The sequence below is a fragment of the Uranotaenia lowii genome, chromosome 2 (genome assembly GCF_029784155.1).
Source record: "Uranotaenia lowii strain MFRU-FL chromosome 2, ASM2978415v1, whole genome shotgun sequence".
Taxonomy (NCBI): Eukaryota; Metazoa; Arthropoda; class Insecta; order Diptera; family Culicidae; genus Uranotaenia; species Uranotaenia lowii.
Window position 1 is genome coordinate 137,638,070 of NC_073692.1, and position 25,388 is coordinate 137,663,457.

The window sequence follows — 25,388 nt, forward strand, 5'->3', positions numbered from 1 at the left end:
AGCTAGGCTTAATTGACAAAATAGCCTAAATTGATTCAATTCACAAAATTGACAAAACTATCCAAATAGACAAGATTGACATAATTTACAAAATTTCCAAAATTTACAAAATTTACAAAATTTACAAAATTTACGAAATTTACGAAATTTACCAAATTTACAAAATTTACAAAATTTACAAAATTTACAAAATTAACTAAATTGACAAAATTTACAAAATTTACAAAATTTTACAAAATTTACAAAATTTATAAAATTTACAAAATTTATAAAATTGACAAAATTGACAAAATTGACGAAATCGACAAAATTGACAAAATTATCAGAACTGACAAAATTGACAAAAATGATAAAATAGACATAATTGACAAAATGACAGAATTGAAAATATTGACATTTCAAAGTTGTCAAAATGTTAAATATCCATAGTTAATTCGATCGATTATTGTAAACTACGTTGATTCATCATATTTTAGTCTAGCAGTTGTAAATCTACTTTTTTTTATAACTTATTCGCTTCCTTTACTTGAGAGGTTGAATTATTTGAAACACATGGTTAGGCATCTTTTTTATAAAATTATACTCTTCATTTTTAGAGCTCTTCTTTTTTATAGATATAAGATCATAATGTCATAGAAACAGGATAATACAAGATATTCCAGAATTCAATCATTCAAAAATTTACAATTAGTTTACAATTATGTTAATATTTAAGTGAAAGTTATAATTATTTAAAAATACGTTTGTCCTATAAAAAATTTTGTATCCTAATTTCTTAAATTCATTTAGGATTTACTACGTTCGAAATACTCAAATCATTACTCAGAATTTCTAAATCTATCATTAATTTATTACTTTGTGTCATGTGTATCCAAATATAATTTATAGACTGTAAGAAAGGCTACAATCCACTGTTAAGTGTATTAAATCGGGTTTTTATAATCAAACTTGATAAAACGGCCGTTTTCAGGGCCAAAATCTTAAAAAGAGATAGTCTTGACTTTTGTATTGTGGGTGGGTGGTGTGGATGGTCTGGATGAGTGGGTGGTGGTGATGTGGGATAGGTGGGTGGATGGTGGAGGTGTGCGATGAGTGGGTGGGTGGATGGTGGTTGTGTGCGATGGGTTGTGGTTGTGTGCGATGGGTGGTAAAGTGTGCGATTTTGTGGTGGGTGGTGTGTGTGTGTGCGTGTGTGCGATGGGTTGGTGGGTGTTGGTTGTGTGCGATGGGTGAGTAGATGGTGGTGGAGTGCGATGGGTGGGTGATGTGCGATGGGCCAGTAGCATGGATGGGCGGTTGGTGGTGTGCCATGGGCGTGAGGAAAAGATGGGTGGGCGTGTGGTGTTCCATGGGTAGTGATGGTAGGTGTGTGTTGCATGGCGATGGACGGTGTTGATGGGAAGTTGTGTGTGTATGTGTGTGTGTGTGTGTGTGTGTGTGTGTGTGTGTGTGTGTGTGTGTGTGTGTGTGTGTGTGTGTGTGTGTGTGTGTGTGTGTGTGTGTGTGTGTGTGTGTGTGTGTGTGTGTGTGTGTGTGTGTGTGTGTGTGTGTGTGTGTGTGTGTGTGTGTGTGTGTGTGTGTGTGTGTGTGTGTGTGTGTGTGTGTGTGTGTTTATTGGTGTGAATGGGTGATTGATGTCGCGGGTGACCTGAGCTATCACCACTTGCTCCCGCCGCTGTTGGTCATCTCTGCTCTGCTCTGCCCATGTGCCAGGTTTGAATTTCTCAGACAAAATGAAATAAACCGTCAGTCGACCCCTTCTTTTATATTTTTCGTAGGCTGGTAAAAAAACAAAACTCAGGAAGGGGCGGGGCGTCCTAGTTTTCTTTCACTTTCGAATAGCCAATCAACGTTGAGCACGCTTGGTATGTCTTTTAAGAAAGATGTCTTTGAAAGAGGCGTTTTTCGTGACGCGAGATCCGTTCGCGAATTTCAATTTGCCCCCCTATAGTGTTGCCGTAAGACGTAATTCTACGTCAAAAGATGCTTTGATTTTGTTTAATAAACAAATTATTGATTTACACGCATTTCAGTTTGACCACTTTTTGATCCGAATACCTTTTTTTCAATTGTATGTCATGCAGTTATAGATTAACAAGAAAACTTTATAGTATGGTTACTATTGCTTAAAAGTATATACAACTAGCTGACCCGGCAAACTTCGTTAAGCCTTTGAATTTCGCAAAAATAATGAACATGTAAATAAGCAGAAAATAGGTTAATAATTGTTTGCGCTCATGAAACTGGATTGTTACCTTCAAACGGAGTGAATCGACACAGTTTTTTGACTATTTTCGTAATACTTCTGTCATATTATGGTAGTGCCTATCACCAGGGGCAAAAATTTTCGAAGAAGATTGACTTCCAAAAAAAAAAGGAAAGCGAAAATCTTCTGGGATAAAGTTAAAAATCTGTTTTCTTCCGTTTTACATTTTTTTTTTTACATTTACAGAGGATCCTTGACACCGATATGTTCAATTTCTATTAACCCCAAGATAAGTGCCAAAAAGTGTTTTGTTGAAATGTGTCGTCATTTTAAGCAGTTTTGATTAACTGTCTTTCATTTTTCGCCAAAACCATGTTTGAAATTTTCTTTATCGTATAGGTACCACATTTGTAGAAATGGCAGAACACTTTTCATGGTATGAAATTTCGCGATTTTTTTATGCTGCAAATTTATCAACATCAACAAATTTTCATATACCATTCTGTTTTTCGTTATCTATCATGCATTTGATATGTTCTCTGTATTAGATAATCTCCTCTCAATTTTTAAAATCATCTTTTTTATATCGACTTTTACTTTATCATATTTATCGAGAAATGGATGCTTAAGCACTGAACAAAGAAAATAAGAACATTCATTATATGTGTATGTACATGGAATTTTTATCCACAACAATTTCAAATCAAACGGTTATGAAATCTTTTTTTACTTTGAGATCTTGAATTCAAAATCAGAAATGAAATTCAAAAAAGTCTTCGCAAATCTAATTCAGTTTTCATTATCTCTGTTTTGAATCTTGAATCATATCTTCGTCGAGACTAAAATTTTTATTTTCCAAGCTTCTTGTATTTGAAGATGTTATTGAACCAGTTATCTGTTCTTGATTTCTAATACTGAGTGTTGGATCAAATTATGAATTTTATTTTAAAAAAAGTCAACCCTATTTATATCCTTAATTTTGTTTCATTTAACCGGAAAATAAACAAAACAAAATAACGGAGTAAATAAAAGAGATCAGAATTTTTCCCGCGCGTATCCTGGTCAGGCAAATTTATTCTATCTAAAAACCTAACAATATCCGGGCATTTGATTTCAAAATTGTCAATCCAAGATCCGGGCAAATAAAATGACTAAATCCGGAAAATTCGGGTTTTTTTTTATCAAAATCCGGACAACCGGGCTGGACGACTTGACCGGGCCCTTTAAATTTTGTTTTATCAATTACCCGGTCAAGTCCGGGTAAAACCGGGCAATCCGGCTAGTTTTGGGTAAATTAGCTTAAAAAAGGTTAAAGTTGCCTTGATGCTGAAGCAAACATGACAATTTTCGAAAATAGGTATACTCCATGCCGGCTTATTGCGTTCTTTTTTTTTCACCCCATACATCCAAGTATCCATTTTACTGGTGCCACGTGAAAAGTACACTTGCAACGAAAATGGGCGCCAAAACTTCCTATAGAGAGATGGATGAACATCAGTAAGCCTTGATTGCTTTTGGCGCCTGCCTACTCTGCCCATATTTGATAAACGGTCTAATATGCCATTTTTTCAAAATGGAGAAAATTTTGCCATTTGATAGCTTATACTCTATATAATATCCCTCCTTCATTCATTTTCCAAAAAATCCATTAGTGGAGGCATACAACCCTAAAGAAAATTTGTCTAATGTGCAATATATTTGATAAATTGTCTAATGTGCATGATGTGTTGAATCATCATTCGCAGCAACCGGTGTTTTCTTATAGAAAGTTTTTCTAATCCCTTCTTGTTGTGGTCTTGTGGCTTGGTGGTTATGGGCGGGAGCAATCGCAGCAATATTTGAAAACGTATGCACATCAGGCAAATTCAGAGCTATTTGTCAACTTTAGTTTACGTTATATTTGATAAAGTGGCTACTGAGATTGAAATTAATTTTTTTCATAAATTCTTTATCTAAATTTTCAATTCAACTCAACCGCCTAAGTCCTACACCTACAATGATTGTTATGCACTTTAATCTACTTTATTTTGAGCATCAGGATGCAGAAAAATGGTTAAAACATTGAATTTGCGTTTTTCTCGCATTGGTGTTCATGGCACATTAGACCGTTTATCAAATATGGGCAGTACTGTAAAACTTCTGATTGTGGCCTCCTGGAAAATCTCCGGTTACTGATTGATACGTCCTAAGGAACCTACCGGACTTCCGTTTGTTGGCTGTTAACCAAAACGACGCGTTCTGTGAACCGTGTCGCTGTCGAGCTTTCTGGTGTGACCGAGATAGACTGAGGGAGGGAAAGGGACCAATAGTGGATTCTAAAGTTTATATTCATTCTCGGGGGTAACTGGATGTGAATGCTACTATGAAATATTTATATTAATGAGGCGCGGTAAATCAACTCCTTACACCTACTCTGGGTGATTCGAATGAAAAAAAAATGGATGGTCTGTCTCTCTCCCTGTTTTATGTATATAGATTTTAAAAATTATTTCGCGCCTTTATCGGTGAGTGTCTATCCGTTTTTCATTTCACCTCTCTAACCCTCACCGATAAAGCTGCAAAATAATTTAAAAAAAATCACGGTGATTTCTCTCCCTAAAGTAAATACAATCATATTTTAATACTTCCACTTACCATGCTGAGGCTGCACCAGTCGATTGTCGATCTGAATTGAAGCAACCGCGTCCAGATGAGCCAAGGAGAAGATCCCGAGAAGCAAAAGTATGCTGATGGCAGGTACTGACCGGTCATTCTCCATTTTCCTTTCCTAAATGTGTTTCAGTGCTCGCAATTGTATGCAAAAAGCTCACTGATCCGGTTTACTTGAGTATCTAGTCGTGAAATTTGTACAGTAGGTTAATGAGACCGAACTGGGTTTCTTGCTGCGAAATTGTTTGTTTAAAATACGCGTCCGTCTGTTATAAAAATGTTTATTATTTTCTTTGTCTCAATTTGCGGCTCCAGCAGTTTGGTGCTGCCCCCCAAAATTTGGGGATCGGTTTCTTCGCAGATTCCAGGCAGCGGCAGCGCTGATTGTTGGTCGAATTTAAAATGCTTTGTCTTTTTTGCCGGCACCTTTCTTTTATGTCGTGCGACTTGCGACGGATGTTTTTGGGCGGAAAAGGTCAGATCCGCTTAAACAAAAATGTAAACTACATCAAACGGAACGTTGAACCTGTGCCAAAAATTCGCACCGTAATTGGTGGCTGGCGGCTGGCTCGTTGATAATGACGATGGATGGGGAGAAAGTGGCGACTAACCGTAAACGGATGTACGTTTTTAATACCAGCGGTCACTTCGGATTAGAGGGACTCCCATGGGGTTGAGCTCCACCATCTAATCAAACCCATCGCATCAGACATCGACAGGTTTTTTTCTTCCTCCCATTTACTGAAGCCGAGGAGACCGATCTCTAGCGCTGATTTGATTTTGGCGTTATTAAGGTTTAGGTTAACGAACTTCAATGTAATTATATCGTACACATGAACACCAACAACGTCACACTCATACCAGCCAGATTATAACTCGAAGCGTTTGAATCACCACTCATTAGTTTCTGTCTGCAGTTGCCAAGATTTCACACGACACATGATCATAACTTTTTCCCCCAGATACCCAGGTCCTCGAGAGCTACACACCCGCACACTAATTAATTCAATGAGATAGCGTACGTTTGATGGGTGTCACCACATTCTAGAAGTGTTCCAAGCTCCAAGCTGAATTCGATCTTCTTCTGCTCTGGTCAACGCACTTTCCGGATTTGTACCGTTCGAGTAAACGGGAACTCTGGAGATTCATGAACTTTGTATCTCGTGCCAATTTCCTAGCATTAATCCATTCGGACACATTGACTCCCAGGTCCGAGACGGTTCCAACCTGGCTAATGATGTCCCTCATGCGATCCGGGAGAGCTGCAAATGAAATAGAGAAAAAAAAAGTTTTTTATTTTACACACCCAAAGAAGAGATTGCAAAATTTCAATGCCGCTCGGCGCTAACTCTATGCCAAAAATGAGCTGAAAAGTGTACTGTACCAAATATGATTGGAAAAGCAGTACTGATATAAAGACTTGAGCTCCCAAGCATAATGATGCATGTGCACTATTTCAAGCGAAACGAGAAAAACATTTTATGGGATTTTCATCCTACTGAATATTATCCCAAAATGAAAAAAAAATGTGAGAATCGAACCCGACGCAGCATTCTTATTTCGACTTGCTAGTCCGATAACTTAACTAGTACACCAACTGAGTCAGTTAGCACGCCCGATCACAAAAAAAACGCACTGCGTTGAGATGGGAATGGGATGAGTAGGGGAAAAGTTCATATAACGCTTCATGTGGCTAATACGCAACACTCGTGTTATGAAGAATCTGTAACATTTTAAGCCTGCAAAATATTACCAATTTGTTTTAAATGCTGTGATAGGCCATGGCAAATATGAATTTTTCCTTAAAATACCCCTGAGTGGTGAAAATTTCATAATTTAGGGTATTCTTCATTTCCATGAATCTCAAAACACTTTCAATAAGGTGTCACCAAGCAGAGAAAAATGAATAAGACAATATTTTCTGACACATCGATAGAGGAGAATCTAAACTATGATTTTAAGCTAAAATATCATACTGAACTCGCTGAGATCTGCATTTAATGGGTATGTTTTATCACGGCCCATGCGCTCATTATAACGCGCCAATCGTAATATGTTGAAAGTAGCATTAATTTTTCAAAATGGCCAATTTTCATTGAAAGTGAACAAAAAGTCTTAAACCATATTTTGAGCGCTAATTCAACCCAAAAAATCTACTTTCCATTTTTTTTTTGAATTTTTGATTAATCCATTTCGATTTTGTTTTCAGTCAAAGTGTCTGTAAGTATTGATGAGTTTTTGGTCTTCGGCTGCCTTCGGGTGTGTTCGGCTGCTATGCGCGTATTGAATACACAGCGTCGCGAATTTGCAAAATAGTTTTGTTCTGTGGCTTTGAATATGGTTTAAAAAAATTTAGTTTTGGAAGCAACTAAAGGAATTTGAGTAACAAAAAATCATAGGCATTTGAAGAAAACAATTTTCTTCATCGATTACACTCGTTTTTTTACACAAATTGTAGCAAATCAGCGATTCGCTTAGGTGACGCATAATAGAGCATGTTCCCCTACGATAGTATGTTGCTGTGTTAGTGTCTTCTACGTAATAAGTTGGACATCGTCTTGTAGATGGGCAACATCGAACCGGAAATCGGTCGACAAAAAGGTAATTTTAAATCCTTAATCCGAAGAATGTTTAGTGTCGTGCCCTGTAATACGTCCTGTGTTGTTTATGTAGTTAAAAGTTGTTACTTTTGCACTACCCACCAAAATGAGAGGATTTTTTATCGCATGCAAGTCAAAATGAAAAAAAAAAAATTATTTTCGATTTCTCATATATTCTCATACAAAATTTATTGGATTATGTAAACAAAAATGACTTTAACTTTTTTTCGCTTAGTTCGAACTTTAGCGTCTTCAAAAAAGTTGATTCCAGACGTGAAATCTTCCCTTCAATCGAGATTCCAACTTATACAGTGTTGGCAGAATAAATTATGATATTTTTCAATGGACAATTTTAAAGGTAAGAAGATGTACCTCGTAAAAAAAAGATTTTTTTAATGTGTTTATCAACACCTATTCAATTGATTTTTTTTATGAAAAATACCTGAATTTCGTTCGGATTTGGAACGTTTTCTGTGAAACTGCTCGAAAACTTTAAGCATAATTTGCGAGCCACCCTAATGTGTGCTGATTATACAAATGACAAAAATTACACGTTTATGGTTCTAGCAACCTTAAGGAGAAAGCTTTTTAGTTTACTTAATCTTCTGGCTATGATAAATTTGGGTTTTTTTAAATCTTTTCATGAACCTCGGCGACTATTTTTCTATGTCATATTTTTCATTAAGTTTCTATGAGATCATCTCGTTAAAAAAGGTCTTTCATTGTAATAAATCATCACTGTATTTGAAATGACAACAATGTGTAAAATTCCATGAAAATTCAGATCAAAACTGTTCAAACCAAGTGGGCTCATAATAGAGTTCTAACAGGGTCGTATTTGAATTTATTTAGAATGAGATCCTCTTCATCCTGTTTTAAAAGAAGTGAAATCTTTCTACACAATAATTCATCTCGATAAGTTCTACTTAGTTTGTGTATGCACTAAATCTGCTAAAGATTCTCAAAACATATAAGATTTGGGTGGTATTTCACATTGAAAATGTATGCGAGCTTGTTCCATTTTGTATGGAAGATACTTCTTTTCCAAAAAAAAGGGAGATACATATTTAAATGCCTTGAATGATTTTTTTATGTTAAAATTTGATTAACTTAAAATTTCCCGAAAATCTATGAGTTAAGATTTCCCGAAAATCTTATAGAAATGTTACTGGACACAAACTGGCAAATACTTTTCGACGATCTGAACATCGATGTTGCTATATCAACCTTCTATGATCATCTCTGGGACGTCTAACGTATTCACACGCCACCTAAATGACTACACCGGCACCAGCTTTACCAGATCCCTTGGTGGAATTCTGAGTTACGAAGGAGCCGCAACTTAGTTCGAAAAGCCCGTAAACGCTACATTCGAGACCGAACGGACCAAAACAAGTCAATACTCTCAAGGTTAGAGATTGATCATTCGACTCTTCGCAACGCTGTTTTCAACCAATACATTTCTAATATCGAAGTAAAGTAAAACAAGATCCTTCGAGATTCTGGAAATACATCAACAGCCACCCACCTTGCTAACTGTATCCCATCGTCTTTGACGCTTCAAGGACTCACATCGGAAAGCAATTTTTTTTAGCAGCGTGTATAGCTCAGTCACTCCTGATTGTACCTATGTGTACTTTGATACACTACCTAGCTATGACATCAGTTTACCTCAATCCGATTTCACTGAACAAGAAGATCTAAAAGTGCTAAATTCTCTTGATCCCTCAGAGGGATCTGGGTCTGATGGGATTCCATCGTCGTTTTTTTTTTTTTTTTCTAAAAATAGCTGCTACGTTTGCCATACCGCTGTGCATGATTTTCTATCGATTGATCTCGGAAGGTACTTTTCCTACTCTGTGGAAAATCACATCAATTTCACCTATCCATAAGTCAGGAAATGCTCATTGTGTGGAGAACACAGGTCAATATCGATTCTATGCTGCTTTTCCAAAGTACTAGCCGTCCTGATATACGAGAGAATCTATTCAGCAGCCTCTCCAATACTCACCGATGTCCAGCACGGGTTCATCAAGAAACGATCAATCTTAACAAACCTTATGACATATGCCAGCGGTTTGCATTCTGCAACAGATTAAAAACTGCAAGTGGATTCAATATACGTAGATTTCCCCAAGGCTTTTGACAAAGTACTACACAGAATCGTAAGAGAAAAAGTTGATCGATATGGATTTCCTGAGTGGGCAACTAAATGGCTGTATTCGTATCTGCTGAATCGTCAAGGCTTTGTAAACATTCGTGGGACTCACTCTTCCGTGTTTGAGATGCCGTCTGGTGTTCCACAGGGTAGTCATCTTGGATAGCTTATCTCCGTGATTTTTAATAACGATCTAGCAATATTCCTCCAGTCGCCAAAACTGCTGTTCGAAGATGATCTTAAAACCTACCGGACCATTGACTCGATCTTGGGTTCTGTTGCGCTTCATGAGGATATCGATCGATTTTTAGTATGGTGCGGATTACATGGTATGGAAGTTAATGCCGAAAAATGTAAGTTTATAAGCTTTTTTAGAACCAGAGCCGACTACGGTTTAAGTGGCACCTCTATCGAAAAAGTAACCTTTATTATGACCTCGGGATAACGTTTGACCAAAAGCTCTCATCTGTTCAACACACGCAACCACCGCAGCCAAAGCCTTTACTTTGCTCGGCTTCCTGCGTCGGAATACAATCAGCTTTGGGGACCCGTATGCTCTGAAAATAGTTTTCTGCTCATTGGTACGTAGTGTTCTGGAATATGCGATACTAGTCTGGGCACCCTACCAATCTGTCCACAGCGAAAGACTCGAAAGGATTCGGAAAAAATTCCTCCGGTACACACTGCGTCGATTGTCATGGCAAGATCCCGTACCATTACCACCCTATTCTGAACGACGTCCCGGTCATGCGGAAGTCTTGAGACATGCCAATAATAAACTTGTAACTATAATAAATCATGTGTTCGAGAAACGTGGTAGTAGCTAAGAAATGCATGAAACGTCGAGATCTGGAGTTATCTAAAAAAAAAAAAAAAAAAATTCGTGTCTAAAAATGACTTTGTGGGACTTATCAGTTTTCCGGAAAACTGGCTGTTTTTTGGGAAAACGACCAAGTCCAATCGACCAAGAAAGTCGAATTTGGTGAAAAGTTTTTTTTGAAGATCTCGATTTTTATGCATTTTTAAGTTACTGGCATCGCAATTAGAATTCCGATTTTTCTAAGTTCCGTTGGTCTTCCCGTTGTTGATTTTTGAGGGTAAAAAACCGAAACTTTGGCCCCTAAATCAAGTCCGGGCTATCACATTTCACCACCACTTTATAAACTGTTTTTGGCAACACCATCACGTATATATGTATACGTATACGTATATGGAACCCAACGTAAATTCATTCTGATCTGAAATCATAGATGAACGAGAGCAATCAATCACTATACACTGAGAGGACTTAGAGGAAGTCACCAATAAAATGAAAAACAAAAAAAAAACATTGGATTCAACAGGTGAAATATTACTTTATAACAGCACCCTGTCAAACTTTATGTGGTCATTTTGTGTACCGCACCCTGATAGTTTTTTAATGAGCTCTTTGATCTTTGGTTTTCCGCATTGTAAATGATTCGACACATCATCGTCGATGGCCTATTATTAGGCCCATCTGCCAAACTTCCTCTAAAATGCGGTTTCCATCCATCAATTGCGGCCGTCGATTTTGTTTCAATTTTTGAATGAATTTATCGTAAATTGAATACATACAAAAAAAAAACAAAATCTGAACTAGCCAATCGCTGCTGGCTTGCTACTTGTCTACGCAGCGCTAGTCTCGTGGAACAAAAAATTCTCGATTAACATGTCAAAGCAGAAAATTTGACCTCTACTCATTTCCCCATAGCGTGCGTGCATTGTTCTTGTACACAGAACTGATCTCGAACCATATAGCGCTGGCTTCGTGTTGACGACTTCATTAGAATAGGGCAACGAATGGGATTAATACTCCCGAGATCGGGGCCTAAACCTCATCTGAATCGGTTCATCGCCAACCCAGAGTGAATCTCTGTTTGTGCAGTTTATATCGGATAAAGTTGTAAAATCACCAGCCAGTAATAAAAAAAATCAGCATCCAATAAAATTCTCATCCCACGAAGCGCATGCGAATTCTGTTTCGAAGCAGATGCATATTGAGATCGATATCTCTTCTCCGACTGCTCTGCTGAGTGTTTGTTTTGGTATCGCTGAACGAAATACCTACGCCAATATTTAGCATTCCACATGTCTAGCTAGAACGATTTGGCGCAGTCGAGCTGTGCTGCAGATTCCAATATAACGGTCGCCTTGTAGAGATGTCCATGGCAGCTAGTAGGCCTTGCTTTGAATTGAAGATCACTGAAAGGAATATAACGTAGCAGCCCAAAATCAAGAGTAAAATTTCTTTGAAAAATTCAGACCAAGTTGTTGAACACAAATGAACACACTTGCATGTAGGAATAAACTAAAAAGCTCCGTTTTGGTCCAAAACTCATCCATGATTTTTTTTTGCAGTATTTTTATGTAACGTTTACATAAGTAAATTTGAACTTTAAGGTTTGTATAAGAAAATGGAATATTTTGTTCTGAAGAAATATCATTTTTGTTTCTTCTGTGGAACCAAGCCAGTTTTTTTGCCAATAAACTTCCTGTAGGAAATTTTCCGCTCAACAAGTGATTAAATAAGTGTTGAATAGGGGCATGTCTTTTGACATTGAAAAATAAGAAATTCAATTGACATCACTGCTGGGTGCCTAGCGAGGTATTGCATGATTACTTTTCATGATCTGATTCCTCGTAGATTCACAACCCAAGCAACCAAAAGTTCGAATATCACTTAAGGAACGAACTAATAAGTTCATATATAGCTGTACAAAAGTTCTGTGGAACTTTTTTGCTGTTCAAAATGCTTTTTCGAGGTCCATGGAACTTCATTCTATATCAAGTTCAGCCAATACTCAAAAAAAGCTTTAAAGTACTGTTTTGGTTTCTGTTTCTACTTTTTGGGAACTTTAAAGTTTGTATGAAGAAAAACAATCTACTTGTTACGTACTTCTCATTTTTTCAAAATCAAGTAGCTATCAAAGGGTTGCAAGTCTTTTTGTACAGCTCAATAGTTCGTAAAAAGTCTCTGTTGTACTATTTTGTAAACTTGAAAGTTTTTAATTAGTCCTAACGGGCGTTCAAAAGCAACTTCGTATTATAGAAACTTTGAAGTAGATTTAAAGGCTAAAGTCTACTTTTTTCGAACTTCAACACTTGTTTGCATAAATAAACACATCGTTACTTGGGAAACAGCTATATGAAGTACACATTAAGTTCCGGAAGAACTTTTTAACAGCTTGAAAGTGGGAATTAAGTAGAAATAAAGAACCTGAAAGTCTTTTTAAAGAAAATCATCACATCGAGTAAAATCGTTGCCTACTCATGATGTTCATATAGGGCAACAAGTATGGATCTCAACTTTCAAGCGGTGAGCTCGGGTTCGAGGCTTGGTAAGAACATGTTTTTTAAATGTAATGTGAGTTAGTAACAAATATAGTTGATTAATATGAATCAAAATAGCAGACTTGAGAAGGCAATTGAAGGAGCGGAAGAGTATTTTTTTGATTTTTTATGCTGCTTATAAAGTGGATTTTGAAGCTGTTAAGAAGTTGTTTGGCGATTTATGCGAACTTTTTGTCAACTTTAAAGTTCGTGTATCTACTTAAAAATTGAGCTGAAAAGAAGTTGTATTAGCACACTCGTTTAAGCTGATAAAACCTGACAGAGGAATGTTAACCGAACTTTTGGTTGCTTGGGACTCCTGTTAATCAGCTAATAATTTTTAGGCCGATTGAAATACGAATTTAAGGTCTTCAAGAAAGCTGTTCAGCGTAAAATTTGATTTAGGAAATTTATAAACTGGTACAAAAACCATCAGCAGGCTCGATTCCACAAAAGAAACAAATATGATGTTGGTTTTTCAGTACAAAATGTTCAATTTTCCCATACAATCCTAAAAGTAAAAATTTAGTCCTGTAAACGTTACTTAAAAATTCTGCAAAAAATCATAAATGAGTTTTGGACCAAGACGAAGCTTTTTAGACCCCAGGGTTTGAGAAATTCAAAATAACCCAAATCGACTCAGTCTAATGTATAAATGTATTAAATGTAATTTTACTAGTTTTCCCTTGGAGGACCTATTTTGCAATTTTAAACGGTGATGCCTGATACATTCATTTATTTCAAAAACTATTCGTATATATTTTTTGAGACACCCTCGAAATCATTATAAAATGTTGTAAAAATTTGACTTTTTGTTCGATGTATCAGTACCAACCCTGAAGAATAATTTAAAGAATATACAAAAAAGCAATTTTTGCCTCCTGTGAGAATCGAACTCACGACCGCTGGTTTACAAGACCAGCGCTCTGCCTTCTGAGCTAAAGAGGCTCACTTGCCAGCATCCTGAAATCAGTTGGTGAATATCGTGATTTTTTCGATCAAGTCATCTGGGACTCCTTGCTTGATCAACGCAAGCCAACATGGCTTTTCACTCCACACAAATGATTAGTCTAAATTATAAAATTGGAAGGGTCATCAAACTATTGGGACCCATATGTAATTACAAAAAAATGGTTTAATATGTAGAAAACTTATTTAGGCTGGATGATTGATTAGGCGAATTTGATAACTCCCCTGTGGATTACCTCCAAAACGGTAGAAGTATAAATAACTGAACTTTGTAAATTTTAAAATACATAATTGAGATACAGGAGATGTATAGAACTAACAAAAATTTTTAAATAAGTAAGCCTCTTCAGCTCAGAAGGCAGAGCGCTGGTCTTGTAAACCAGCGGTCGTGAGTTCGATTCTCACAGGAGGCATATATTTTGCAAGACTCTGTCTCCGGATTTGAGATCCGCAATTCCATCTCCCGTTTCTATTGTTTTGGAAATTTGAGAATTTTTTTTTTATTAGAGGTTTTTCTGTGCTTGAAATAAAAAAGGCAAAATATATATATGCCTCCTGTGAGAATCGAACTCACGACCGCTGGTTTACAAGACCAGCGCTCTGCCTTCTGAGCTAAAGAGGCTTTCTTGACAGATGAATGGAATTATCTCTTATGTTTTATAATTCTGTAATTGCAAAAAAAAAATAATGATTTACAACCAGGCTTGTAAGTGGTCACCATCGTTTGAATTTTTCCGGAGACAACTACCACACATCGTTCGTGACAATCATGGAGAGCGTAATCGTTTGATCGGAGAGCAAAAAAATGTCAAATGAAATTTTGATCTTTGTTGTGGTTAGTCGTTTGACTTTCATCTCTCTTGCGTAGATAATCATCATAATTGTTCGACCAACACATATAATCATCACCCGGCGCTGCAGAGTGGCGAATTTTTTTTTCAACAGGAGGGAGTGAATAGAAAAGATTGCATTTGCTTATTGAGTCTGTAAGTTCTGCTGCGTGAAAGAGATGTCGTAAACTATCGGGAATTATGATCGTTTGACCATCAAATTATCGCTCTCGTGTACCAAGACACGAAATTTCGTTCGACAATCACACAAAGAAGAATGAATGTCGTTTCGTTTGATGGTAGTCGACTGTTCGACAAGTTTTTGGTCGCATTCGTTTGATGGCCCGAACAATGAACCTGATAAAAGCAGACTGTGCGACTGTCAGAGAAAATGTCGATGGTTTACAAGTCTGTTTACAACTATTGCGTTGGCACATTTTAGGTAAACATCGGGCTTTTCCATCAGTAGGCGGTAAATAGTTAGGCCGATGTTAATTGAATGAATAATATTCTAGAGCTTATCAATCGCTAACTCAAAATGTAACAAGGTCTAATTGGGTTGTACTACGATAAAAAAAAACCAATAATTGTCTAAAGGTGAGAGTGCCTTCTAGTTAAGATTTGAAGGAACTTAGTATTGACTATAAAAGGAACCTATCATTAGGACAAACTCTTAAAATATTTGCCTCCTGTGAGAATCGAACTCACGACCGCTGGTTTACAAGACCAGCGCTCTGCCTTCTGAGCTAAAGAGGCTTTCTTGACATATAGCAGAAATTTGTTCTGCTATTCAATTATTTAGTTTTGGAAAAAATTATTTAAAAGTATTTATACCGAAATTTTTACATGGGTATACCGCGTTTATGAAAGTTTAAAAAACTGTATAATTCTAAAGCATTGAAACTTGAGATATTTTGACATGAAACCTGAGTCTAAAATATGAGACTTGAGACAAGATAAGTGAGAAGTGAGAATGAAGAGTAATAAGTGAAGATTGAAAAGTAACTCGTCAGCATGACAAGTGAGAAATGAGACTTGAGAAGTGAAAAGTGAGACTTATGTCATAAGATGTGAGTTATGATGCTTAAGGCATGGACATGAGAAATGAAACGTGAGAAGGGAGATCTAAGATGCGAAAAGTTAATCATCAGATGCTAGAAGTGAAACGTGGGACGTGACACCGGGTTCATGCTTCGCTTTTCATGGGTCTTGTCTCATATTTCATGTCTCATGTTTTAGGACTCATGTTTCACTTCTCACGTCCCACGTTTCATTTCTCACATCTCATGAATCACTTATCACATAACATGTCTTACTTCTCACGTTTCATTTCTCACGTCTCACATCTCACGCCTCACGCATCATAACTCACACCTTATGACATAAGTCTCACTTTTCTCTTCTCACGTCTCATTTCTAACCGTGCAAAAAAAGTTAAAACCTTGGTGTAAATAGTTAGGACGAAGGTCATTCGCTGACTGGAATCTTGGAGCTTGTCGATCGCTAGTGTAAAATGTTACATGGCCTTCTTAGGCATAATCCAATAAAAAATATCGGCTCTAATATTTTATGTTATTCAGTTCTAAAAACTCCTCATCAGAACTAGTACAGGCCTAAATAACATATTAAAGGGCAATTGATTAGCAATTTAAAAAAAAAACTTTAGTTTCTTATTCCAAGCTTCTGTTGAGTTTTAGATTTATAAATATTCTTAATTATTTGAAAATTTCAGACAATACTACCGCAAACCAGTGCGTCCTCTAGTTTGAACGATATATTGAATTCAAAAAAAATATTCCAAAAAGGCATACAAAATATTTGCCTCCTGTGAGAATCGAACTCACGACCGCTGGTTTACAAGACCAGCGCTCTGCCTTCTGAGCTAAAGAGGCTCTCTTGACATTCAGGAGGAATTTGTTCTTCTATTCAAAAATTTAGTTTTGGGAAAAATTATTTTAAATGAAAGTTAACAAAATGTAAAGTAAGTAAGTAAAAGTGAGAGTGAACAGTGATACGTGAAGAGTTATACATGATGATTGAAAAGTGACTCGTAAGTATGACAAGTGAGAAATTATACGTGAGATGTGAAAAGTGAGACGTAAGTCATGAGATGTGAGTTATGATGCGTGAGGAGAGTTCAATGAAACGTGAGACGTGAGAAATGAAACATGAGTGATAAATGATTAATTAGATATGAGAAGTAAAACGTGAGACGAGAAAAGTTAAACATGAGTCATGAGTAGTGGGACGTGATAAGTAAAACGCGAGGATTGAGACGTCTGAAGTGACAAATAAGATATGATAAGTGAGACGTGAGAAAAGAAAAGTGAAAAGTGAGACAGGAGACGTGAAAATTAGACGTGAGAAGTGAGATCTAAGGCGCAAGAAGTTAATCATCAGATGTTAGAAGTGAAACGCGGGACGTGACACCGGGCCCATGCCTAACTTTTCATCTTTCATGCCTTAGGGCTCAGGTCTCGCTTGCAAAACATGCAGAAAAAGTTGAAAAAACCTTTCTGTATTGGGTTGGGGTTGTTCTTTCAGTAAGCCGAAAACAGTTAGGACGAAGGTCATTTGCTGTATGGAATTCTGGAGCTTGTCGATCGCTAGTTTAAAATGTTATTTCGCCTTCTTAGGCATAGATAATCCAATAAAAAATAACGGCCCGATTATATTTTCTTGTGGATTATTCTAAAGATTTGATGCTATCCTTTTCTTCAAAATCTTCATCAGTACAAGTACAAGCTTTAATGACATATTAAAGGATTATTTATTAATTTATCCAGCTACTTGAAAATTAGTTAGTACCTTATCCAAAATTTCTGTTTGGAATTTTTAAACTTATAAACATCCTTAATTATTCGAAAAATTTCAAAGATCACTACCGCAAATCAGTGCTTCTCTAATTTGAACGATACATATATTGAGTTCAAAAGAAGTATTCCAATAAGGCTAGCATTCAAAATATATGCCTCCTGTGAGAATCGAACTCACGACCGCTGGTTTACAAGACCAGCGCTCTGCCTTCTGAGCTAAAGAGGCTGACTTGTTGAAATATCTGAATTTCATGTTGTGATTTTTCTACTTTTCTTCTATGAGGACAACATTAGAACTTATATCATATTAGCGATATCGACCCATCCAGCTTCATTGAATCATCTTTCAGCTTTCTTCTCCCATGCGGTAGGACGCACGATCTAGTTTTGCATAAATTAACGAAAATTGATCATCTTCCCGTTTGGGCGATCATCCCATTTGTGTTTTTTTTTTGCTTTCTCCTGTCTTTTCTACTAGTTTTGAGCCAAAAATAGCGAAACTTTTTGGGCTCAGGTTTGTGCATAAAATATAAACCAATCTTTCGTTTTGAAAAGATGAATCCTGGGGAGAATAAAATTCTAATCTTGAAATAGTTTAATTTTAAAACATCATTGTAACTGCAATTTGTTTGTTGATTAGAATTGTGTTGATGAAAATTGGTTGTTTGCTTATTATTTAGAGATCTAAGTTTTATTATTACGAAAATAAAGTTTCATGATTGGTGGAGTTTTTCAAGCAAAAGATTTTGTTTGATAGCTTTATTAATTCAGTTTTTGACTTTCGTTATTTTTTTTAATTTCCAAACTTAAGATAATTTAATCAGATAAATATAGCTGAATTCATCTAGATTGCACCCTGGTGTCATCAAAGCGTTGCTATTTCTGGATGCAAATTTAAATATACGATAAGCTTAGAAAGGAGAAAGAGAAAATAGCATAATCGAGCGAGTCTTGGCTGAGATCGGGAAGCGGTTTTGTTTTAATGAATTCAGAACTGGATACCTGTCGCAGGCTGGAAGAAAGCTGATTGCGAACTTTATGTAACAAGATGAATCCAGATCATTTTTCAATCTGCCACAGGAAAGCTTAAATTTTAATAAGATTTTTGCAGAATTGTCTTCAAGAAAGCCTCTTTAGCTCAGAAGGCAGAGCGCTGGTCTTGTAAACCAGCGGTCGTGAGTTCGATTCTCACAGGAGGCATATATTTTTGCGTGTATTAAAAACTCATATTTCGGTGATAGAAATAGGGGATTCATCTTATACACCTTAGGTACAAAACGTGTCACAAAAATATATGCCTCCTGTGAGAATCGAACTCACGACCGCTGGTTTACAAGACCAGCGCTCTGCCTTCTGAGCTAAAGAGGCTGTCATACTTTAATATGAAATATGTTGTCGATATTTTCAATTTTTGTGTTGAAGTCAACTTGCGGAGCTTTACTTGCAAAAGGCGAAACTTGCAATAGGCTGAAATCAATCACTTTAAGGAACTATAGAGCTTATAAATCACAAGACCAAAATATTTCAAATTAATATGGAGGTTGAATGGTTGATTCGACCTGAAAGGTCGTTCGTGAATATGGTTTTGAATATTTTTAAACGTTAAACAATTTTTGGTAATAAATAGTCAACAAGTCGATATACATTTTAAAATAATTATGTTTAGTGAGAAAAATAACGGCCTAAAATGACTTCCTCATGGAACACTCATTTTAGAGGTATTGTTTCAATCAAGTTTATAATTAATGAGACTTTCCAACTTTACAAATTTAGTCATATAAAATATAAGATTTAAAGAACTTATAATTATAAGCCTCTTTAGCTCAGCAGGCAGAGCGCTGGTCTTGTAAACCAGCGGTCGTGAGTTCGATTCTCACAGGAGGCATATATTTTGTAACACATTTTGAACCTCTGGTATTATATCATGAACCGCCTATTTTAAGTAACCGATATATGAGTTTATTACAGGCAAAATATATGCCTCCTGTGAGAATCGAACTCACGACCGCTGGTTTACAAGACCAGCGCTCTGCCTTCTGAGCTAAAGAGGCTCACTTATGATGCCATCACAATTAGTACTTCAAATAATTTGTTTTCTATGACTTAATTTATAAATTTGGAAGAGTTATCTTAATTTTTTTAAACAATAGTTCTAGTTCTTACACTTCTCAAAAAGAAAGTCCACAGGGGAGTCCTTTCAGACCTCTATTATTACATTTCAAAATACTTAAACTCATAGGAAATAGCGAGCCAACAAATCATTCAATACTGTTCTGAATTTTGCCCAGTGATATTTTGGTCTTGCGATGGATAAGTTTTATTTTAAAGTGAGCCTTCAAATCTACAGCCTATTTATTTTCGGCCTATTGCAAGTACAGCTCCGCTTTTACTTCCGTTGAACAAGCGAAGTCAGAAAATCAACAGCGAAATGTAAGTATAAGGTATGAGAGCCTCTTTCGCTCAGAAGGCAGAGCGCTGGTCTTGAAAACCAGCGGTCGTGAGTTGGATTCTCACAGGAGGCATATATTTTTGTTACTTACTGTATTCACAATTTCTTAATTTACTTGACCATTGGTTTTCTGTATAAAGTTAAGATGTTATCTGTTAAATCAATAACCCTTAAAAATTGCATGAAAGGTTATCTGCCAAGTCATTTTTTAGTCTCATCTGCAAACAGAGTTTTATCGAAAGCTATAAATCATACATCAAACGGAAAACAACGCCGGGGAAAACGCTTAGTTTTCTTATCGGTAGTCGGTCATCAACAATTTCTCTCAAAGCCAAAATCTCCCACAACAAACAAACAAACAAATACAAATCCACCCACCGCATCTCATCATAACATTGACCCCAAATGGATTCGGACAGATTCAGTTAAAAAATTTGAAAGCCTAGTGTCACTGTCAAAATATTACGAAATATCGCAATGAACTGAGCCCGAGGTTCGATGTGCGAACCAGCATCTTTTTTTTGGGGGGGAAATTCTAGCAGCATGTGGTGTCGAAGAAGAAAAAAAAACCAAAAAATTTGCACCAAACAACTGTTTCTGTTTTAATTAACCCATGTGAAACTCGTTCTGGGTGCTTTTATGGGTGTTGGTGACAGAGAAAGATCACCCAAATGAGAAGCTTGCGTTTGCGTGACTAGTGGCGGAGAATAGGGGGCATAAACTGTGAACCATTCAGAACCATACCTGCCAACGTTAGAAAACAAACAACGCCATCTGACAAGGTCAAAAGATCATGCTAGGTGTTGTTTACTGATTTTACTGGTTTTAATTGAAAGTGCATTTAATTTGTAATTAGTATTGGTAGTCATTTCAATTATCTGGAAGGTCATACTACTAGATGATTGTTTCAATTTTTTTTCATGACTCGGTCTTAGTTATCTAAATATGTATTTAAATTTCATCAGAACATATCCGCGCTTGGTGGCCTGGCAACTGGATCTCGAATGAGGAACTACATCGCCGGTGTCATCAAAAGGCGCTAGAAATCGAGATTCGGGAACGTAAGTGGAGATGGATTGGGCACACGCTGCGAAGAGATGAAAGCGAGATTTGCAGAGAGGTGCTAGATTGGAATCCAGAAGGTCATCGAAGAAGAGGCAGACTCAGAAACTCGTGGCGGCGAAGCCTAGCCGCTAAAATCCGAACTGTCGACGAGAATCTTGACTGGGACCAAGTGAAGACGCTGGCTCCAGATCGTCAACAGTGGAGGTCTTTTACCACGGCCCTATGCACCGGAGGATCGGCGCGGGATCATTAAGTAAGTAAGTATATCTTGTATCTAAAATTAGAGTTTTAAAAAGGAACTCTCTAGTTTATAAGTTTTGTTTTGTCTTGGTTCGTTGTGTTAAAGAAATAGCAGTTTATCAGTTAAATTTTGATCTTGTTAATTTTTACCCGTTAAATTTTGGCGTCTATAATAAAATGCAAATGCGTAGTTAAGGCTTTATGTTTTTTATAATTTTATGGAATAAAATAAAAGTTAGGGTTACCATATTATGGAGGCAGTTCGACCTTAAGAAAAAACTTTATAAAATCTGTTTTTAGATCTTCAATTATCTCTTAAGATGTAAGTAAGAGCTTAGATTCGAAGTTTCAATGCAAAAATCATATATTTATTCTTTATAACCTGTTATTTGTTTATTTTTATTTATTTATTGTCTTCGAGAACAAATGTTTCGCACAGACTAATTATAATGATAGTTGCCTTAATCTATTTTTGTACACCTGTTTTGAGATTCCAAAATCGAAGATGCTAGCACATTGATTGAAGTAGCGGTTGCACGTGTCCAAAGGGTTGTAGAAACCATAAGTAGTCCGATGACCGGGAATCCAGAGGAACTGCTGATGCCGGAGTGACCGTGTAGGGGCGGACAAACTAACATTTTGTAGGAGTTTGCTATTGTCGATGTTCCCGCTCAATATGTCGAATGTGAACAAACACTGTAAACATTTTCTTCTCCGGGCAAGCGTATCCAAATGTATAAGGTTGCAGCGATGTTCGTATGGAGTAGTGATATCAGGATTCCATCTAAGTTTCCGAAGAGCGAAGCGGATAAAGGCTCGTTGAACACCTTCAATGGATTGACTTAGTGTCGATTGGTACGGGGCCCAAACAGGAGCTGCGTACTCCAGAATGCTTCTGACAATCGAGCAATACAGCGTTTTGTGGGTGTATACATCGTTGAAATGAGTTGTATTTCGACGAAGGAAACCAAGCATTGCATAAGCCTTTGCAGTTATGGTAGTAATGTGCGTGTGGAATCTCAACCGACTATCAAATGTAACTCCCAGGTCCTTGATTGTTTCAATCCTTTCGAGGGAACGGTTGCTCATAGAGTATTCATAACGAAGTAAGTTGCGTGATCTTGAAAAACTCACTATTTTACATTTTTCAACATTCACCAGCATACCGTTTGTCATGCACCATCTCGTAACAGCGTTCAGATCATTCTGTAGTAAAATATAGTCTAGCGGTGACGTAATTGACCGAAAAAGTTTCAAATCATCTGCGTAGAATAGTTTGTATGAAGTCATTCGATCGCACAAATCGTTCACGAAAAGAATAAATAGTAACGGTCCAAGATGACTGCCTTGTGGTACACCAGACGGTATTTCGAAATTCGAAGAGCAGTAGGAGTTCACTCTGACATAAGCTGTGCGGGAGTTCAAGTACGACGCAAACCAAGTTGTAATCCATTCAGGTAGTCCCAAGCGTCGGAGTTTCTCTATAAGTAACCTATGAGGCACTCGATCAAAGGCTTTAGAGAAATCAATGTATACAACATCTACCTGCTGACGTTTCTCGAGTTTTGGCATCAAAAAATTAGTAAATGTCATCAGGTTCGAGGTAGTTGATCTTTTTTTCATGAAACCGTGCTGGGCGTCACTAATTAATTGTTTCACGGACGGGTAAACAGCATCGTATACTAAGGTCTCGAACACTTTCGCCAAACAGTTAAGAATAGAAATAGGACGATAATTTTCGACACTATGAGTGCTTCCGTTCTTATAAACCGGCGTAATCGACGCCGTTTTCCACACTTGTGGAAACATTCCAGAGGACAGAGACAAGTTAAAAAATTTTTGTAAGAGGAATCGCTATGGCGGCTGCGCAGTTTTTTTAAATAAACAAATGATCATTTAGTATCCGGGCAGTTACAAACGTGTGTATTTTAAAAACTATTCATTTGATCGAAAAACTTCCTATGGAGGAAATGAAGGTGTTATTATGAAATTCAATGTAAAAATATAAAAAAAATATATTTATCAATGATTTCAAGAAATACTCTAACTTTTTAACATAAAATCTCTTTTTTATCTTTGCACACTTTTTTTAGTCATGTATTAATTTTTTTTTTACCACAGAAGCAAAACCTTTGCGAAATCATGATATTTTGCACAAATTCACCTGGAAAAACCAATTAGTATCTGTTTCGAATCTTTTCATGAGAAGGCATCTCGAAAAATTTGACCTCTTAAATTCGGTTGTATCATAAAATTCTTCGTCCATCAGAACACATCTGTAAAAACCGGTTGCACAGATTGCGATCCATGGAACTGCTTATTATTAGTTATTTACTCGGTGTCTACTAGTCAGGCAACACTTTTTGCCAGCCGGAAACGGATTTACTGCATAGTTAAGCGGTCTACTTCTAGTTATTCTCAATAACCATATATAGTCTTTTTACCCATATTTGAGATCAAGGGTCCCACTCCGATGCTTGGTTTGAACTTCGTGAGCATTCTAAAGTGGCTCCTTATATTTCTTAACCATTTGAGCCAAAAAAAAAAAAAAATAGAAAAAAATCAACAGTTCATGGGTTTTCAAGTCGACAATGAAGAATTTCCGAGGTGATTGTGCAAACTTATTTTTACCATGTCTTTTTGCATCGTAAATATCTCAAACACACGTTAACTTAAAAATCTATCAAAAATAGACAAGATAGTCCTTTTTATAACCAACACAACGCTATTAAAGTTTTGCACATCCGAGCTCTAGTAACGTAGCTATCACCGAAATAAAGTGCCCGGATACTAAATGATCATAGCCTCATGACCAATTTAACCATTTTTGTAGCATAAGATTGGATTTGGATTATAGTTGGACTACTTGATCTTCTTTTCCAGTTTTCATCATATCTGTTAAGGACATCAAAAATCCAATTTTTTTCGCTAAAAAAAATCACAGAAGCTTATTTTTATGATTACAAACAACTTTTGTTCAATGAAAGAGCTCATTAGATTGAACGAAAACTACTCAAATAATTTGAAATGTTCAAGAGAAAATGATCATTTTCCGGTGCTTCGGTCTTGAAAAGTTACTAACTGATGACAATATGTACTAAGCAAGGTGGAATCTGAACTATCATGAAAATACTCGTGGAGGAGAAAGAATATGAATTTTGTGCCGGCCGGAAGATAAGCAAAAAAGTTTGCACTCAAGACTCGATGCTAAGTATAGATTCAATAATTTTTCAAAATTTCCATCAATGCTTTAATGTGAAAAAATTGATTATAATAATACATTTTTTATATGTAGGAGAAAGTCGATTAAGACGGACACCTAAGGGAGAATCGCAATAGAAAATCAGATATTGCTTTTCTCATTGTAGTTTTTTTTAGATGGGCAGATTAGGTTATTTTCTATCGCATTAACCATTGCATTAAGTTAATTTTCTCCATCAAAACTGTTTTTATAGCAATCTAAAACATGCTTGCAAATTGCACCTTTCAGAAATGGTCGAGTGAAACGAACACTGCGTAGGAAATGTACATTTTTCGAAAAAACTGCTGTAAAAGTACATATTTTTGTGAATTGAGTATTTGAGTACGTTTTTAATACAAAATGGAACCAACTGGTTTGACTCCGGAAGCGAAACATTGTGGTTTCGGAATATCGTGTTTAAATGGCGCTTTCTTCACCATGGATCCTGTTTTAACAGTTTTTATGGCCTATTTGAGACGGTGAGTGCTTTTCGACTGACAATTGCTCTTGCCAAGGTCTTTTGAAGGCAAATGAAGGAAAATACAAGGACAAAATTAAAAATTAAAAATCATTCATTTATTAAAATAATTTAAAAAAATTAAGAAGCTTTTGTCAAAAGTTCGTCTTATTGTGACAAAAGTTACCATCAAAAACAATAATTCAGAATGGAAATTAAATATTCAAGACCCAGAATCATAAATTTGGAATAAGATGAAATTGAAAATATAGAAATATTCATGTTTAGAGAATCACTCAATGAAATTCGCAATTCAACTATGATCCTATTTAGTTAACTACAGTTACCTTTTTTTTA

General features: G+C 36.4%; 1 protein-coding gene and 11 non-coding genes across 14 annotated transcripts in view; 4 read left to right on the top strand and 8 right to left on the bottom strand.

Moving 5' to 3' along the window:
• The window catches only part of LOC129744747 (uncharacterized), a 163,648-nt gene that overhangs the window by 131,033 nt on the left and 7,227 nt on the right, over window positions 1-25,388 (bottom strand). For all 3 annotated transcript variants that reach the window (XM_055737442.1, XM_055737439.1, XM_055737440.1), the window contains exon 2: window positions 4,841-6,117. In XM_055737442.1, coding sequence (XP_055593417.1) covers window positions 4,841-4,964 — 124 coding nt within the window. In that variant the 5' untranslated portion in view covers window positions 4,965-6,117. The remainder of the gene's footprint in view (window positions 1-4,840; window positions 6,118-25,388) is intronic.
• Window positions 13,840-13,912, bottom strand: Trnat-ugu (transfer RNA threonine (anticodon UGU)). The gene has a single exon. It is a non-coding gene; the product is annotated as a tRNA-Thr (tRNA).
• Trnat-ugu (transfer RNA threonine (anticodon UGU)) lies at window positions 14,274-14,346 on the top strand. Its single transcript has one exon. It is a non-coding gene; the product is annotated as a tRNA-Thr (tRNA).
• Window positions 14,483-14,555, bottom strand: Trnat-ugu (transfer RNA threonine (anticodon UGU)). The gene has a single exon. It is a non-coding gene; the product is annotated as a tRNA-Thr (tRNA).
• On the bottom strand, window positions 15,447-15,519 carry Trnat-ugu (transfer RNA threonine (anticodon UGU)). The gene has a single exon. It is a non-coding gene; the product is annotated as a tRNA-Thr (tRNA).
• Trnat-ugu (transfer RNA threonine (anticodon UGU)) lies at window positions 16,583-16,655 on the bottom strand. The gene has a single exon. It is a non-coding gene; the product is annotated as a tRNA-Thr (tRNA).
• Window positions 17,733-17,805, bottom strand: Trnat-ugu (transfer RNA threonine (anticodon UGU)). The gene has a single exon. It is a non-coding gene; the product is annotated as a tRNA-Thr (tRNA).
• Trnat-ugu (transfer RNA threonine (anticodon UGU)) lies at window positions 18,707-18,779 on the top strand. The gene has a single exon. It is a non-coding gene; the product is annotated as a tRNA-Thr (tRNA).
• Trnat-ugu (transfer RNA threonine (anticodon UGU)) lies at window positions 18,875-18,947 on the bottom strand. The gene has a single exon. It is a non-coding gene; the product is annotated as a tRNA-Thr (tRNA).
• On the top strand, window positions 19,392-19,464 carry Trnat-ugu (transfer RNA threonine (anticodon UGU)). The gene has a single exon. It is a non-coding gene; the product is annotated as a tRNA-Thr (tRNA).
• Trnat-ugu (transfer RNA threonine (anticodon UGU)) lies at window positions 19,558-19,630 on the bottom strand. Its single transcript has one exon. It is a non-coding gene; the product is annotated as a tRNA-Thr (tRNA).
• Trnas-uga (transfer RNA serine (anticodon UGA)) lies at window positions 20,029-20,101 on the top strand. Its single transcript has one exon. It is a non-coding gene; the product is annotated as a tRNA-Ser (tRNA).